The 19314-nt window shown below is 37.4% G+C and overlaps 1 protein-coding gene across 1 annotated transcript; it reads right to left on the reverse strand.

Moving 5' to 3' along the window:
• Nucleotides 1-511: 511 nt before the first annotated feature.
• Nucleotides 512-18926, reverse strand: LOC101836510 (40S ribosomal protein S27-like). The gene is made up of 2 exons (XM_040731815.1): nt 18846-18926; nt 512-814 (listed from the first exon to the last, which is right to left on the reverse strand). Exon 2 carries the CDS (start codon nt 746-748, stop codon nt 566-568), a length of 183 nt encoding a protein of 60 aa, XP_040587749.1. The 5' UTR covers nt 749-814; nt 18846-18926; the 3' UTR covers nt 512-565.
• Between the last annotated feature and the right edge of the window lie 388 nt (nt 18927-19314).

The following is a 19314-nucleotide window of genomic DNA, read 5'->3' on the forward strand; positions in this document are numbered from 1 at the left end:
AGTTAAAAAATATATCCCCAAGTGTGTCTCATCCTTAATTTTTACAAAATGATTTGTGGTACTTATTACTCACATTTCACTGCTCTGGCTGAAGTATTACCTCACTAAAATGTGGTCTTCACTACTTCATTTCTGTATGTCCTTATTGCTTGTTTGAGGCAACGCCCGGCTCCTTTTCCAAATTTCTTGCTTAGCCACACTTTTTGTTATCCCTTCGCTTCCTCCCCCTAACCTTATCCTTCTCTCTTTATTGTTCTTGTTCTCCCTCTCTCTATCTCCCTCTCCTGTTTCCTCATTCCTTCCCTCCCTCTCTCCTTCTCCTACCCTCTCTCACTCTTCCCCAGCCAGCAGGTTTTAAATCAAAGATTGCACACAAGTTTTATTCTTGACTCTCCAACACATTTAAAGTCCTTAGTGCTCAAAGAACATTGACTGAATTAGAATATGGGAGGTTATAGAAGTTATCTCGTCATAATTTAGATCTTTGCTCTTTGTCTTTTTTTTAAATATATATCCAAAATGTGTTTATTGGGATGGTTCCCACGCATCTTGAATCAGGTGCTTCTCAGTGCTGCTTCCTCCTGAAGGAGCATCCTTCTGTCAGCCTTGCTTTTCCATCCGTAGGCTGACAGAGGACAGTGGAGCAGCCAAGACACAAGACTACCGTTTGTGCATGGCTGAAGACCGTGGTGATTTTATAGCATCCTGGGCACTTGACATCCATAAAGTACGAGTTGGGGCTCTGCATCAGGCGCTTTTTCTTGTGTTTCCTCTTCTCCTCCTCTGGAGAGGGATGAAGGAGATCCTTTGCGAGCTGTGAGGAGCAGAAATGCAGAGATTTAGAGGGAGCCGGTCAAAGAGACCATGGCAGGCAGTCCCTGCTGTCACACGCCGACGAGAGCTCGCCCCTCGCCGCCCCTGGCGTCGGCATAGCTGGGCCCTGCTCTTTGTCTTTACAGACACCTCAATTCTTTATGATACTTGTTTAATATTGTAAAGTGTGTAGAAGACATTTCATGAGGAGGTGACTCTCTAGCCTTCCATGCCTTCTTCTCTCCAGCTGATGCTCAAGCACAGTGGAGGGAGAGGAGTGTCAGGCACAAGGTGGGAAACTGTGACAATGATGAGCATCTGTCTATAAACCCAGAGGCATTAGTGAAAGACAACGGGCCCAAGATGGCCGGAATTTCTCAACAAGGTCAAGAACCAAAATCAAGCAATGACTCAACTGAGACTAGCGCTTCTGTTTTAAGGAGTGTCCATGGACTATCCACTCCTGATAAGTTCCAGGAACCTTATAGATTAGCGTTAGTGTTCTACAGTGGAGCTCATTCCATCTAACTGCACAGTGTTACCTCAACTCACTGAGCAGCCACACGGTCTCAGCTTCAGATCACATGCTCTTCCTCCTGAAATATAGTTACTTGTCATCTCCTGCTCTGTCCCATTCACTCATCTATTTATAAAGGAATTTGCTAGTGCTTGCCACCTGGCAGCTTTCTGCCCACTGTCTAGGAGACTATGAGATTAGAGGGGCTGGGGTACACAGACAAGCATTATTAAACTTTTCTTTGGAGGCAATGTCGATATGAAGGGCAAAAGGAGTTGACACCATCTCAAGAAGCACCCACTCTATTTCTACACTGACTACCCCTCCTATTGGTAATATTAATTAATGTGTCATTTAACTTGAGCTTCTTGCCATTAATATTACCTCTCTTGCATTGTTTAAAGAGCTTGTACACTTCCTTGTAGACAATTCTACAAGGAAGAATTAAGGTCGTTGTGCAAAAATCTACAAAAACCTTATTTGTTTCAAATCGAAAGATCAAATAGTCCAAGTTTAAAGGAGTGTCCATCCTGAAGATAAAATGGCGAGAGCCCTGCTTCCGACAGAAATTTAAATATGATCTGTATCAAGAGCATTACAGATAACTCATTGAGTGGAAGGTTTGACTTGGCAACCCCTCTGATAACTTCAGACACAAAGTCTGAAGAACATTAAAATTAAGATTCAGAATTATACATATGAGATTTTTATCCTTGTATATACAGAATATACAAAAAATCAGGTATTGGTTGTTTAATGATGATGTGTTGCTCTCTTTGCCAAATTTTATACTGCATTGTGAAAATCACAAAGCTGATGATAGTACCTACCATTTATCAAATCTCTGCCATGTTCCAGGCACAGCACTAAGTGTTAATCTTTAACCTCAACAAGAAATTCTGCAAGATGGTTACTAATGAAAGCATAACAAAGTGTTTTAGCAACTTAGTCAAGATCACATAGTAAACAAAAGAGCTAAAACTTTTACCCTGGTCTGACTATAAATTGTCAATCACTTATCTATACTGTTCAAGCCTCACTATTAAATATCAGCTTGAGAAAATGAGTCATTGTTTAATGTTTGGTACTAGAATAACAGTAAGATGGTGCAATAATAAATTTAAAGCTGTCTAGTAATAAAAATGTAGTTCCTGTCTTTAAAGATCGAACCATCTGGTAAGGAAAGGAAAAACAACACTATTGAAATGCTAACTTCCTAAGCAAGTACAAATAATGAACACACCAGGTAAAACTTATTTTGGTATCACAAATAGAGTACAGAATTTCACTTTTTCATCTGTTAACCCATTAGAACCTTTATTTTCAAGTGTGTTTGTAAGCCAATTCACAAGGCTGTTTGAATATCACCTTATTGCTATGTGGCTGTATTGATAGCTTTTACTGAGAAGATCAATAAATATACTACAAACTCAGGAGCTGCTGAATACAATATTTGCCCTTTGTTTTACAAGTCCAGCTACTATTTACACAACTTGATATCATTTGCACTGCCTTCCTATAGATTGCTAACCTGCTTGAATTCTTTGTTCAAGAATAACCCCACCATACCAGCCTGCTGCTGTCCCAGCTGCTCTCCTGTCTGCCACTGCTTTGTCCTTACAGTTGCTCCCAGGCTGTGCTGTTTCAAGTGGCCTCTCGGTTGTTTATATAAATAATGAAATTTAGATCCAAGTTCTTTCACCAGACACCATATGGACTCTATTACCAAATTGTGTGAGTTACTGAATCAATGCTTCATCGGATCAACAATAAAATGGAGCACATTAGATATAAGAGATCAATGAAGTAACGCAGTAAATACCTCTAGTGCAATGGGTTCCAAAATGGTGGCAGTATGACTCTATTAGGATAAAGAATTATTATAACTAGCTCTCCCACTCATACTCAAGAAAGGTTAAATAAGTCAAATATCACAAAACACATCCACTACTATTTTATGTATGTATGACTATGAAAACACAAATATATTTAAATCATTATTGGATTTGTATAGCTTAATATAACCTGAAAAATTGGTCATAGTTTTGCTTGAAATTTCATATATGCTTGAATTTTTCTGTCAAATCCACCTCCATTTTCTGCTCTCCAATTCTTCAAGCTAAAAATAATCACACCCAAGGAAACGCAAAAGAAACAATACTACAGCTTAAATCACATATTGACCCCCACATACTGATAATGGGAGATTTCAATATCTTATTCTCAACCAATAGACAGGTCACCCAGAAAAAGCTAAGTATAGAAATATTGGAACTAACAGATGGTATGAACCAGTGGACCTAACGTATTTGCAGAACATTTGTCCCAAACATTACTCCCAAAAGAGTATTCCTTCTTATCTGTATGTCATGGAACTTTCTTCAAAAGGGACCACATTCACACACAAAGCAAGCCTCAACAGATACAAGAAATAACACCTTGCTTCCTATCTGACCATCACAGATTAAGGCTGGTTATTAACATATCTTATTACCTGACAAAGCATCCAGTAGCAGGAATGGGCTATATCTAATTGAATAGTTGGCCAAAGGAATTCTATGAAAATCCCCACACAACCCAGACTGTTGCGAAGACTACAGTTTGCTCTCGCTGAACTGATGGCAAGGCTCCATTGCTGAAGATCACATCTACACAACTCATTGAACATGGAGGAGTCAAGCTAGTGACTACATAGCACTCGGGAGGCAGAGGCAGGCGGATCTCTGTGAGTTCGAGGCCGGGCTGGGCTGATAGCCTCTGAAACAATACCGAGAAACCCTGTCTCGTAAAAACCAAAGAAAAAAATCAGTGTCTTGTTCCACCATCATCAGAGAAGCTTCCCCTGTGCAGCAGATGGGAACAAATTCAGAGACCCACAGCCAGACCCTAAACCATGGAATACTGTCATAAATGGATGTCTCCATCATATCCCTTCCTGCAGGGTTCAGGGATCGCTGTGGAAGAGGAGGAGACAGAAAAGAGCCAAAGAGAATGGAGGACACTAAGCAAATAAGGCCTACTACATCACCAGGGTCTATGCACATATGAACTCAAAGATACTCAGGCATCTGTCATACACAGGACCTACACCAGATGGGACCCTAGTACTGATGCAGAATCTAACTCCAATCAATAACCATTTACAAATGAAAATGTAATTTCCTCCAAGGTTGTCAGCATCACTAGGGAAACAAAGTACTCGTAAGGATAGGCTGCTTTGGCTCGAGAAATGGCTAAGCCATTAAAGGCTAGACTCACAATCAAAGACATAAGCATAAACAGCTTGTGCAGCAGTAGATGGCCAATAGAAAATGAACTCAAAGCATATTTGGAGGTCCCTTGTCTCAAAATGTCTTGTCATGGTTTATAAAATTTTATCTACCATATTTTTATTTTTCTTCTTCCATTTTTATCTTAAAGGTCCTTTGCATACATATTATGGCCTCTAGTTAATTGTGTTTGTGGGATTCCTGAGTGTGTGAACAAGTGGGTCTCTGATTCTTGTGCCTCCTCCTGATCTTTTCCTTGTATCTGCTTGTTTGTTCAATTCTAGTGTGTTGTTTTTGTTTCATCCTATTACATCTTATTTCTTGTTATCCATTAGAAGCCTATTTGTTTTCTCGAAAGACAGAAAGGGGGTAGATCTGGATGGGAGGGGACATAGGAGGAAATGGGAGGCTTGGAGGTAGGGAAGCCATAATCAGGATATATTATGTGAGAAAAAATGTCTATTTTCAGTAAAAGGAAAAAATATAAGAAGTCATTTATTCAAGCATATAAAATCATAGTGGTAACATTGAATTTTATAGATTTTCCTATTTCTGGGAATATCTGTGCATTTAAATTGCATGGTGATCCATACATCCATTTTTATTATGCTTTTCTCTTCCATACTGTTCACATGCTTGTGTTTCTGATTGTGTGTATATATGTAGTACTGGGGTCACACTCAGAGTTACATATATGCAAGACAAGCCTTGACATCAATTTCCATATCATCATAAATAGTCTTTATAATTGCAAGCATACTTGATTCAGTATCTTTACCATAATTCAGTTTGTTAGTATGCATCATACCCTTGAAAGTGTAGTGATACAGACAGTCTTGGACATGTAGTGGTAATTGAAGCATAATATCAGTGTAACTGTGGCATTGCTGCTATAACTTGTCTCCTATTTTTGAAACATGAGTTTGAATGTATACTATTTCTATATTCAGAATGATCTATGTAATTCATATAATTTCATATGTCCATTTTACTGGGCAATAGGAGAATCTATTTTTTTTTTGTTTCAGGACCAGTTGAAAGTAGATAAGAAACTAGGTATTGAGATTTTACTCAATAAGGGTTTAAAGACCCTTAACTTGATTTAACAGACTAGCAATGATTGTAGCCACATGTTGATCTGAATAAGGTATATGCCACAGGCTAAAAACAAACAAGCAAGCAAACAATACCACAAATCCAACAAAGATATTTCCCATACATATCACCTGCAAGTAGTATGGGAATCCACATTATATTTTTATCAAGAATGCAGACTAACAAACTTTCTTGCATAATATTGCTTTAAGTACAAGTGATCATGAGAGCCACAGGCTGCTTTAAAAAGTCTGTTACCTCTCATTAGATATTCTAAGGACTGAGAAGCACAGATGTGCAATTATGTCCTCCCATAGAAATGGAATTAGAATAAGGAAACCTGGATTTCACACAATTAACACATTTATGGACTGAGCTGTGTCACCCCAAAAGCCTCCTGAAGTCACAACTCTAAATACATTAGGATGGAACTGTGTTTGAACACCGGGCCTACAGGGCAGTAATACAGTTACATGAGGTCATGTATTGCAAATTCACCAGAATTCTTAGAAGGAGAGGAGAAGCATCTACAGAGACACTAGGAATGTGACTCAGGGAGGTGGTCATGAGCAAGCAAGGGGAAAATGGCTGTTTCGTTTAAGTCATCCTATCTGTGGAATTATGCTACGGTCACCCTAAAAGACAAAGAAAAGTCAGTCAAGTGTAGTATCTATTTCTGAAACTGTCTGTAGAGAGTTTTCTCATTTATGCAGTGTTGTGGATTGTAATTGGAAAAGAGGCCAGAAAGACAACAAAGAGAGAAAACAGTACAATACAATACACGACGATACGATACCATAATTTAGTATTACCCATCAAATTTTCCTGATAGTTTATATGAAATCATATCTGTATACACTTTTTGTTTTATTTAGGCTTATACTCTGTCATATTTCAAGTTAGTTAATTGATTGCAAAGAATATTTATAACACTGAAATTTCTTTACATGGAGAGCTTGATATTAAGTTATAAGTAGCATTGCATTATCATCAAAAGTTATTTAAAAGGGGAAAAGTGTGGCAATAACCTCATGGGTAACTGAATGGAGATAAGGAGATATTTTGATCAATGGAACTGAAAATCCTGTTTGGAGCAATATGGAATAAAATTCTTTTTTTTTTCTTTTTGACTTTTTTTTTTTTTTTTGGTTTTTCGAGACAGGGTTTCTCTGTGGTTTTAGAGGTTGTCCTGGAACTCACTTTGTAGACCAGGCTGGTCTCGAACTCACAGAGATCCGCCTGCCTCTGCCTCCCGAGTGCTGGGATTAAAGGCGTGCGCCACCAACGCCCGGCTTCTTTTTGACTTTTTGAGACAGGGTTTCTCTCTGTAGTTTTGGAGCCTGTCCTGGCACTTGCTACCTCTGTAGCCTAGGCTGACCTAGAACTCACAGAGATCTGCCTGCCCTTACCTCCTGTGTGCTGGGCTTAAAAGCATGCACTACCACCACCCAGAAGAAATTATTTTTAACTAAAGTGTGAGAGCCCTTGCTAAACCCTCTGTAGTTTACAAGTTCCTAGCTGTGGTAATATAGATACCATGTTCCTTACAAAATGTTATTCTCATGAATTTAAAAATAACCAGCACACAAAACCACTGAACTACACAAAAATTTAAGGCTTATTGGAACACAAAACAGTGAGAGAGAGTGCACAAAATGACTGATTAAGTTTATTTTGTGGATGCTAGTGTCATATTTACATTATTCTATGCTCACACTGAATTAGACATTATGTTTTTAAAGAATCTTTAAATGGATTATTTTCCTAAGATCTTAAAACCCACTTGAATAATAACACAATTATATAAGCCATTCCTTGGGTATAGCCAGCCAGCATTTTTTTAAAAAAAGAAATACTTTATTCAGAATGAAATTTCTAAGCAAGATAAAACAAGTATTGTAGGAATGATTTTATAGGTATCTTTGAAAGCCTGATACACATTAAGTCAAGAAAAAATCCTCATTATGTGGTTAAAATTGTGGAAGTCATATTCTGTTCAGTTCTAAATGTGCATCACCCTGAGCTATCCTTGTTAGAACAATCCAATTAGAAAGGAGTATATACCGAATCACTTAACTCTATCCCAGGATGAAAATTAATGCAACTGTGTCATTAGACTATCAGAGTTCATACATTCTATTAATGCTAATTGCATTTACAAAATGCAAATAAGTTACTTCCCTTTCATCTGTGTATTTATGTTAATGTGGACAATTTAAACTAAAACAAAAACACCAGCCAATAATCTACATGTAAAACAAAAATGATTAGTTTTTGTTAATTGCTATAGTAATGGTATGGAGCCCCAAATACTTGGAAGTTCTAATTTTCCAGTTTATGCATTTTTTTCTTTCAGCTCTATAAAAATGAATTCATCTGTGCAGGGTTAAACAGATTCAGATCTCAACATTTATCTAGGGAAATTTTAAAAATCTCTGTTAGGAGTTTGGCTCAGGGGCTGGGAGATAAACAGAAAACTGACAGATGGAAAGAAAAATATTGGTACTAATTAAATGAAGCAAGCGATGACACTACTTAAAAACTTTCTCAAATGCTACCTTCCCCATGTATGCCACATACACAGGGTACAGGGAAATAGTAAAATGTCAACTCTCTCTAGGGCAGGCTGATTCTCATGTTACTTCAGCTGTTTGCCAGTTCAGTAACTTCAGGCAACTTGTTCATCTCTAGGCTCATCTATGAAGCATTTAATACTCATATATACCTCCTAAGACGCCTATGAAGACAGCATGGGGTAACTTAAACCTTCAGGCTTAGGATACGGTATAATAAAATAATAACTGCTCAATAAAATTAGCAATATTGTATCTATGGATTGAGTGTGTTTCCTCTCCATTCACATCAATGTTGAAACTTAGTCTTCAGTCTGGCTATGCTGGTAGTTTTGATCTTTGGGGAAACAATTAGATCATGTAGACAGAGGCCTCAGGGGTGGATAGCTGCCCTAGTTTTGTAGTGAGATCTTCCTCTTGTTAGATTGCATCAGTTACATTTGCACAGAGTGCCATAAAACAGAACTGTGCAAAGTAAAAGTTGGGGCTAGCACCTTGTTCTTACACCTTCTGACCTCAGGGAACATAAGCAAAAAAAGGCTCTTTATAAATTTCCAACTCTTGAGGATTATATAATAGCAACAGAAACCAGAAGAGTTTAGAAACTGTGCAATAGTCACACTGCTCAATCAAATTAGCTATCATTATCATATAGTAGCAGCTGGGTTATAGCCATCAATAATTATCAATACATTTTTTAACAAATAAAAGCAATGCCAGCTAATAAAGCCAATCCTGTGTCACAGAGGAGCATGTCTGAATGACAGATTGAATTTGTTTTGCTAGCAGAACGATCTCAGTGCCATAAGAAAAGTTATTGGACAGACAATGGGGAGGTTTATTCCTGTGACAAAGATAACACAGATTTCTACCTGTTTAAAGTCATCATCCCAAGATCCCAGCTATAAAACAAAAACAATACATTCTGTGACTTTTCTCCATGATGAAGCATGCAGCTCTTACTACACCTGTTCTCTTGTCACTCCTGGTGAGGTTCAGTTAATGTGTTGATAAAACTAGGTCACTTTGTTAAGTAAGACTGGATTTTCAAATTTGTCTTACGACTCTCAATTCCAAATCAGTGCTGAGCAAGTCCAACACTACTTCAAATGGACAAACATGGTCAGACAAAACCATCTTTTCTCTCTGGTAATTTTATGTGAAAATGGCATTCACTCTTAGGAAAGATGGAGGATGGAACCGAACAGCTGCTTTCAGTTCAACTGAGCAGAGATCACCGTTGTGGAAACATGGGTGCTTGCAATACAGCACCAGGAGGATCTGGGTTCAGATTCCTAGCACCCACATAAAAATATGGGGCCATCAGCATGCATTTTTAATATCACAGGGGATGCAGAGACAGGCAGATCCATGGGTGCTCCAACAAAACAATCTACCTTAATCAATAAGCACCAGGTTCAATGAAAAACTGTTTCCAAACATAATGTGGAGAGTGACGTACTTCTGCCCCTAGCCTCCACATATGTACACATGCACCCAAACACATATACACAAATATATCATACGTGGGCATATAAAATGAAGTTATTTTTGTAATTATGTCATAAACAATCAAGGGTGTACACTGTGTGGTGATTATTAAATGTTTTAATCAAACATTTACAAGATAAGCAAGAAATCACACAACTAATAAGTCTCCTAAATTTAACGTTAGTACCGTTAGTAACTCTAAACTGTGCTGAAAACGAATGACAGCTTGGGGAAGAATCAATGTGCATTACTGAGATCCTATTGAACTAAACTTTACTTTCTGTAAAGTTACCTCACTCATGATGGTTTCTTCTAGTTCCATCCATTTGACTTCGAATTTCAAGATTTCATTGTTTTTTTTTTTTCACTGAGTAGTACTCCATTGTGTAAATGCATCACATTTTCTCCATCTATTCTTCACTTGAGGGACATTTAGGTTGCTTCCAGGTTCTGGCTATTACAAATAATGCTGCTATGAACATGTTGAACAGATGTTCTTGTTGTATGAATGTGCATCCTTTGGGTATATGCCTAAAAGTGGATTGCTGGATCTTGAAGTAGACTGTTTCCCATTTTCCTGAGGAAATGCCATACTGATATCCAAAGTGGCTGTACAAGTTGGCACTCCCACCAGCAGTAGAGGAGTGATCCCCTTTCTCCACATCCTCTCCAGCATAAACTGTCCTTGGCATTTTTGGTTTTAGCCATTCTGACAGGATCCAGATGGAATCTCAGAGCTGTTTTGATTTGTATTTCCCTCTTGGCTAAGGATGTTGAACACTTTCTTAAGTGTCTTTCAGTCATTTTAGATTCCTCTATTCAGAACTCTCTATTTAGTTCTGCACCCCACTTTTTAATTGGATTATTTGATATTTTGGTGACTAGCTTTTTGAGTTCTTTGTATATTTTGGGAATCAACCCTATGGGAAAATATCTTCACCTACCCCACATCTGACAGAGAACTAAGCTTTACTTGAGGTACAATAAAAAGGCTGAGGAAGGGTAGTCCAATGCCAGAGTTGTCCCTTCCAATGTCATGGATTACATACACTTCATTACCCCCAAGCTTGAGTATGGGTTTAAATCTAAGGACTTGGGAAATAGTCATGGGCTTATATCTCATTGTAGTTATTTGGTGGTCAGATAACACTAAACAGGGCACCTAACCTCACAGAAATCCTATTCAATAACCTGTAAAATGACAAAAATAATCCTTCAAGTAGATCTGCTGAGATAGTTTTATGAGGGGTCTCATGTGGGATGTTTTGTACACAAGAGTTGCTTATCTGTGGACACTTCCTTCTGATTGCATCCTAGAGGACCACAGTTTCCATCAGGATCCCTTGTCTGCACAAGCCAGTTTATCCCTCCTGAAGATGCTAGAAGTTGTAGTTGTTTTCCTTCTTTTGATTCTGTGAAAGGAGGTATGAGGTCTTTATTCTTGCTCCCTCATTATCCCCAAATGAAAACAAAATTAAAGAACCAAATACCATCCAACTCTCACTATTCATTTTCTTCAAGAATAGTTAAAATATATTTATATGTTAAGCTATCCAAGAATAAAAATTCTAAGTTTCAAATATTAAAATGCCACTTAAGAATTGTGAAAAATACATGTGTACTTTAGATACCATGAAATACACAAAATGTGAAATGTTTAGGTATATGTGATATAAAGACACCACAGAATTTAAGTTCAATATAGTGAGGACTATACCATGTTACCTTTACTCTGTCTATGTTAAGACAATTGCTGTTCTTATTTTTTGTATTTGACCAGTGCACTCCTTGTGTATCTCCCCCACTCTGAAAAGTATAGAGAATTGATTAAAGCCCTAAGTATAAGCCTTAAAATGCATATAGGAGAAGGGAAGGCATTTTTGTTTTTGTCCCACAACCCGAGTGGAATTTTAACTTTGACACTGTCTTTTTAAAAAAGATATCATTGTTATACAAAAGAACAAGTGTAATTTGATTTGTGTGTTTTCATATAGATATAGACATGCATGTATGAAGACATATAGATATAGATGAATAAAAACAGTCATGTGTATGTGAGTACATATATTGCATATACTTACTTTCCCTGAATATTTTAAATGATCCCAAATAAAACAAGATATCAAAAAGAATGTTATATTTCTAACTTTATTTTTTATTTTATCCTAAGGCATCAAAACTCAGAGGAATAACCGAATTATCTGAAGAATGATACTGATAAAAATACTTGACTAATATTTCTTTCAGTGATTAGAAATAAGTACATGAAAATATGAAGACAAAGGCGAGACAGGCAAATTGTAACTCCTTAGCATCTAATTTGATTTGGCTGTGCCTATAAATGTTTTATCTCTCTGTACTTGAGTCTGTCAAAACAAATATTTTTAGCCTTAAATCTGACTACTGAGGATAACATTTTATTTTAACTTTTGCCTACACAAGTTGAATAATTGAGTGCACATTTGTGATGGATGTTTGGCCTTCCAACCTGTGAGCCTTGTTTTTTAATACATGGATGAATTCGCCTCAATAAAACCTAAAATTTCCTCTCACCTTTTCATCTCTTTGGAACTTGGAATTTCCAATATGTTAAAGTTATGTTCCTCATGGGTACTTAAATTAGACTTTGTTCCCACAGATTCAGAACAAATAGAAGAACCATTAGAGGATTTGTGGTGGCCAATCTGGCAGTAATACCAAATCCTAAGAGCAGACAATTCATAGTTTGATCATTCTCACTCTAATACCAATGGTGTTTCGAATGGACTGGAACCATTATATGAATATTGGTTTATATAATTGCTGGTGACTTCAGTATCCCCACAGGAGTTTTTGGTGGTTTTTTTGTTAATGTCTAATTATCCCTATTTTTGCTTATTTTAGGGCTATGTGTTTCCTTATCTTCTGTATTAGTTACTTTTCTGTTGTTATGAAAGGACACCATGACCACAAACAACTTATGGAAGTAAAGGTTTATTTAGGCTTACAGTAACAGAAGAATGAGTCCATCAAGCCAGGGAGGTGTGGCAGTAGTCAAGCTTGCATATCAGTAGAGAGCTCACATAAGCCACAGGCCCCATCTATACCAATTGGAGGAAGAGGGACACCCTGTATCACCAGCTCCACCTGTACCCACTGGAAGAAGAGATGGGTAGATGACAGTATGAGAATACATTCAACAACATAAAGAGCAATATGACAAAACCATCTGGAACTAGAGGTTCTAAACCAGCAAGACCTGAACATCCCAGTCCAGATGAAACATAAGAAAATGATCTTTTAAATAACTTCATGAAGATGAGAGACACCCTTTAAAAGGAAATGAGAAACTCCCTTAAAGAAATGGAGGGGGAAAAGCCCAAATGGAATAAATCAACAAATTCTTTAAGAAAAGAAAAAAAAACAGGTGAAGGAAACAGTTCAAACAGGTCAAGACTTGAAAACTGAAATAGAGGCAATGAAGAAAGCACAACCTGAGGGAATGCTGGAAATGGGAAATCTGGGTTAACATCAAAAAGATTGGGTAGGCTTCATCCTAGAGAAGCAGCACAACATACAAAAATCTGTCAATGTAATCCAGCATATAAACACACTGAAAAAAACATATGATCATCTCACTAGATGCTGAAAAAAAACATTGAAAAAAAATCTAACACCCCTTCATGATAAAGGCCTTGGAGAGACTAGGGATACAAGGAACATATCTAAACATAATAAAGGTAATATACAGCAAGCCAAAAGCCAACATCAAACTAAATGGAGAGAAATTCAAAGTGATTTATCTGAAATAGGGAAAAAAACAAGGCTGTCTGTTGTGCTGGGTTCCCAGACCCCAGAGACTAACCCAAGGAGTCGACACTCTGATGCAAAAGCAAAAGGTTTCTTTTTATTGATCAAGCTGGTCAGTTTGGATCTCACTCAATGGCAGGGGAAATGAGATGCCAATCAGCCAAAAAGAGAAGCTTTTAAAGGGGCAGATCTTAAGGTTAAAGGTCACAAATTTCAGAGTTTCCACGGTTACTTAATGTCATACAAAGTACAGAGTAAAGCAGTAACTATATATTTTAAGCAAGATACATTTGAGTCAGGTAAGACAGGGCGCTGGGTTACAGAGTCACAGGGTCTGTCAGTTATCCCATGGCCTGGGGAACTTTACAACCTTATGACCAGCAATTAGCAGATGGGAACATTGGCCCAAGTGGTGGAGGGTCACCTCCCTTCTTTGAGAGCTGAGCTCAGGCACCAGCCATGACACACCTAATTTAAGGAGTTAAATTTTCCTTTACCATTAGAAGTTCCCTTTCTCTGTATAGATTTAGAGCCCAAGTTTTTAAACTTTTATTTATTTAATTTTTGGTCCTTCCATCCACTCTCTCCATATCTGTTTAATAATGTTCTTGACATTCCAGCTAGAGCAATGAGACTACAAAAGGAGATCAATGGGATACAAAGTTAAAAGGAAGAAGTCAAACCTTCACTCTTTGCAGATGATATGATAGTTCACATAAGTGACCCAAAATATTCTATCAGGGAACCCCTACACCTGATAAAATCCTTCTGTAATGTGTCAGGATACAACATTAACTCAAAAAATCCTTAGCCTTCCTATATACAGATGATAAATGGGCTGAGAAAGAAATCAGAGAAACATCACCCTTCACAACAGCAACAAACAACATTGAATATCCTGGGGTAACTCTAACCAAACAAGTGAAAGATCTGTATCACAAGAACCTTAAGTCTTTAATGAAAGAAATTAAAGAAGATATATGAAAATGGAAAGATGTCTCTTGCTCTTGGATAGGTAAGGTAAACATAGTAAAAATGTCAGTCTTACCAAAAGCAATCTATAGATTCAATGCAATCCCCATCAAAAATCCCAGCACAATTCTTCACAGACCTTGAAAGAACAATATTCATCTTCATATGGGAAAACAAAAACAAACAAACAAACACAGAATAGCCAAAACAACTCTGAACAATAAAGGAAATTCTGGAGGCATCACCATCCCTGACTTCAAGCTCTACTATAGAGCCATAGTAATGAAAAAAGCTTGGTATTGATCCCAAAACCGACAGGTGGACCACTTGAATCAAACTGAAGACCCTGATATTAATCCATACACCTATGAACACCTGGTTTTTGACAAAGAAGCTAAAATTATACAATGGAAAAAAGAAAGCATCTTCAACAAATGGTACGAAAATAACTTCATGATGACATATAGAAGATTGCAGATAGATCCTTATCTATTGTCATGCACAACACTTAAGTCCAAATGGATAAAAGACCTCAACATAAATTCAGCCATACTGAACCTATTAGAGGAGAAAGTAGGAAGTACCCTTGAATGTGCTGGCACAGGAGAACACTTCCGGAACATAACTCCAGTAGCACAGACACTGAGATAGACTATTAATAAATGGGGCCTCCTGAAGCTGAGAAGCTTCTGTAAGGCAAAGGACACAGTCAACAAGACAAAAAGGCATCCTACAGAATAGGAAAGGATCTTCACAAACCCTATGTCTGACAGAAGACTGGTCTCTAAAATATATAAAGAATTCAAGAAACTAGACACACACACACAAAAAAACACCAAATATTCCAATTAAAACACGTGTCTGTTCAACTAGAGATGCAGTCCTTAGAACAAGGTCATGGTGGTGCTGGGTTTCTTGATTGAGGCAGGGCACTCTCTCTCAGTTCAGGGACCTCAGTCCAGAGAACTAAGAGCTAAATCCCAGAAATGTGCCTATGCTCCCTGATCTCCATCTTTAAACATCCCAAGTGCTCTTATTTTAACAGTGTACTCTTGAGACACTGTTGGGCATTTTCCTGCCTTCTTTCAAAGAGAAAAACAAAACAAATAAATTCTGTTGTTCTCAGGAAGATAATTATACAATAGTCTGTAATGTTTCTTTCTAAATTGCCCCTCTAAAAATACACCTTGTAGATTTTTAATATGTGCACGACATTCATTCCTTTAATTACAGATGTGTATTTTACTGATTTAAAAGTTACTTTTCTACTGACACCTCCATCTTGGCAGCAAACTTAGATTTTTAAGTTTTTTTTCTGTATTTGTTATAGCATAAAATTACAGGTTTACTTTGTGAGAAAGATAGCAAGTTACACTGTTGGATTCTAAATAAGAATACTGCATAATGGTAGTTTAGACAATAAGTACTAATTGAGGAGGAGATGGGTCTAGAATAAGATAGCGTATTCTTAAAAATAACAAAGACAGACAGGTAAAAAGGGATAGAATGGTTGCTGCTTCCCACAGACACTCTCCGTCATGGCAGAGGGAAAGGCCTCCTATAGAAGGAAATCAGAAAATGAAAACAGCATTAAAAAGAGTTGACACGTTAAGAAAAGCATTACAATAGTAGCAAGAAAGGGCTGGGTTGCTTGCCTAGCATGTCCTAGAGCCCTGGCTTCCATTATCAGTCCTGAAAAGCTAATATAGTACCTCACATAGTATTGGTTTTCACCCACCAATTTAGACAAATGCATAAGAACAGTGGAGAGATCCCCTGGTTAACTTTGATAGCTGGCGTGTATGCTAAGCATCATTCTGAAAGTCTCTCAACTCTAATGTTATGGATAAAATCTCTTTCAAGATTCATACTGGCTTAATTATGAAGCCAATATCATTGAATTTTGCTTTAAAATAAGCTAAAAGGGATCATGATTCCTTATGTAAGTACTTTTTATACACCAGACATAATTTTTTATTCTAAAACCAGTATTTTGAAAATTAAAAATATCAAATTAAATTGTGTAAAGCACTAAGACACAAAATGTCGAATTATTTTTCAACTATTAGCATTTATTTATAATGTAAGAAAACATCTTCAGTTCTGAAAAAAAATCAGTGAATTTTAAATGATCTCCTTCCTTTTGGGGTACAATTCTTTGTATCAATTAAAAGTGTTCCAGAGGACTGCATGAACCCTGATAGAAAAGATACAACTGTTAGGAAATGTAGCCTTAAAAATATATCTTTCAAAATGGTGGTGATTTCATTAGTTTGTTTCAGTAACAATATGATACCATCTGATTATTTAATGTGAAACACTCTTCCTAGAAAGAAAGAAAAAATTTGTAAAGGAATATCTTTTTATAAGGCAAGAAAATTTAAGTTTTTATCAATTATTTTAATCATGACTCTTTTGCAGTGGAAGGGTGTAGCCCAACATTTATGAGACACTTGGATCAAATACATTTTTATATTTATCCTGTTTCCCTGGATATTCTGTGCTGAACTAAAGACTGGCAATCGGATTATGGCAGGAGATGAGGAATTCCCGCCAGGATCCTATGGGCTATTTTCTTCTGTCTTGAAGAAAAAGTTTGCAGATGAATGTTTTCCATTGACTTACCTTCTTTTAAAATTTTATGTGTGTGCATGTGCGTGCGTGTGTGTGTGTGTGTGTGTGTGTGTGTGTGTTTCACCTGCAAGCATGTATGTACTTCTCATGTGGCATGGGCCTGGGGTCCTTAGAGATAAGAAGAAGGCCTTGAATCTCTTGGAAATGGAGTTACAGATGATTATGAGCCTCTATATAGGGGGTGGGAACCAAACCTGGGTCTTTGCAAGTTTAGCCAGAGCTTCAATCTCTGAGAAATCTTTCCAGATCCAAAATCTGATTTCTTATTCTAAAACAGAAGTTTTTATAATCCTGTATTGAGAATACTAAGTATAGGCTTTATTTTTGGAACAAAACTTTCATTATATGTTATTAAATTCAAGGGGCATTAAGTTATTTTAATATCTCTCAAAACAGTTCACGTTTTTATCACTGATAATGTCTTTAAATAAACTGATGTGATCAGCTGAGATCATGTAAAATTTTAAAGTCTATATGACATTTTGGGCCACACACTGTACTCAGCATAAATAAATCACTTTTAGGTTCAAAGACTTGAAGAAAGCCAGTTGTGTCTGCTGTCCTAGCTACTCTGTTGACTGGGACACAGACTGACTGCTTGAGTACAGAAGTTCAGAACCAGCCTGGGCAACACGGAAAGTCTGTACAAATAGCAACAAAACCAAAACACAAAGCCCCCTCCCCCTCTTCCTCCTCCTACTCATTCTTCTTCCTGCCAGGATTGAGACAGGAAATCTCCTTGCTGTCTCTGCCATAGCATAGTTTCTTTTACTTTGACCCTTAGGGAAGACTATAGACCCTGACTTCTTACCAAAGACAGCTTGCTTTAGCAATGATACAGCAAGAGAAATGTAAAACAGAGAGACCTTGTCTCAAAAACAAACAAACAAACAAAAACAACCCTTCCAGACAAACAAACAACAACAGCAAGAACAAAAGTGTAAAGTATCATGTAAATCCATTGAAGACTTAAAACTGATAAACCGAAGTAAATGAAGCTCTAAACTCTATTAACTTCAAAATAGTCCTACACTGACAACAATATACTGAAATACTGAATACAAGTTTAACATATTTTAGGTCTTTATTATTTTACGTGTATGGGGGTTTTGCTTGCATGTATGTCTGTGCACCAAACACGAGTTCTTCATCAAATCCCCTGAGTCTGAGGTTACACACAGTTGTTAACTACAGTCTGAAGGCTGGGAATTGAACCTTGGTCCTCTGGAAGAGCAGTTAGTTCTCATAGGCCACCTCTCCAGCCCCCATTTGTTTAATATTGGGCTAATGCTTCAAGTAGATCACACAGACCATCAGAAAAATGAGAAATTCTGTTTGTTGCTGGGTTTAGCATATAACAGACTTAAATAATTTGTTGAGTGGGTGAGTGAAGTCATGCTGTTGCATTGTAGTCTGCACGGTTGAGGTCTATGGTTGCTTCTGCATTATCAATACTTGAGTCTGGAATCGATGCTTGCTACAATACTGGAGCAATTTAATTAGATTACATCTCAGTCATCAGAATTATACACCTGGCAAACATTAGTCCCTCTTTATTTGCTGGACTCCTACTCTGACTCCCGAAGAATCTGTAATCATGACAACCTGTAAATACCTAACCAATTTTCCATCCTACAGTTGCCTAGGTACATGTATATAGATTAACTGTGAAGGTTTCGAATGCTTGCTTACCAGATAACATCTTATAGTGAATTTAGAGACTTTTTCACCAAGTCCAAAAGTTCTTTCATCTGTAAATATTAAGGGATGCCACTAAAGAAACACGGAAGTACCCCACAAGTGCCCCACTGATCACAAAGGCTCAATGAGAAGACAATAGAGGGACCCTACCTGGGAGGCTGTTAAGTTGTGACATCACAAAGAAGCTTCAGCGTGACCAGAAATGAGGATGAGCCACAGCACGGTGCTATCATGAAGCGAGGCTACTTTAGTGCCTGAGAGTACAGAGCCTCCATGGCTGTGTAGAGACTACACTGAAAACTGACTCTGATACCAGATGCTAAGCCACCTTTATGAGTATTCCCTTACAGTATCCTTAAGGCAGGTGCATAAAAAAGCTGACTTCATGATGCTTCCCAGCAATAATCATTCGGTAATGATCAAAGGGCTTCATGACCTGAAGAAGCTGTTTCAATCCAGA

Source organism: Mesocricetus auratus, unplaced genomic scaffold, assembly GCF_017639785.1.
Source record: "Mesocricetus auratus isolate SY011 unplaced genomic scaffold, BCM_Maur_2.0 Super-Scaffold_100026, whole genome shotgun sequence".
NCBI lineage: Eukaryota > Metazoa > Chordata > Mammalia > Rodentia > Cricetidae > Mesocricetus > Mesocricetus auratus.

Excerpts from the sequence above, each read along its gene's own strand:
- LOC101836510 (XM_040731815.1), bottom strand. The coding sequence starts at position 748 with ATGCAGAGCCCCAACTCGTACTTTATGGATGTCAAGTGCCCAGGATGC.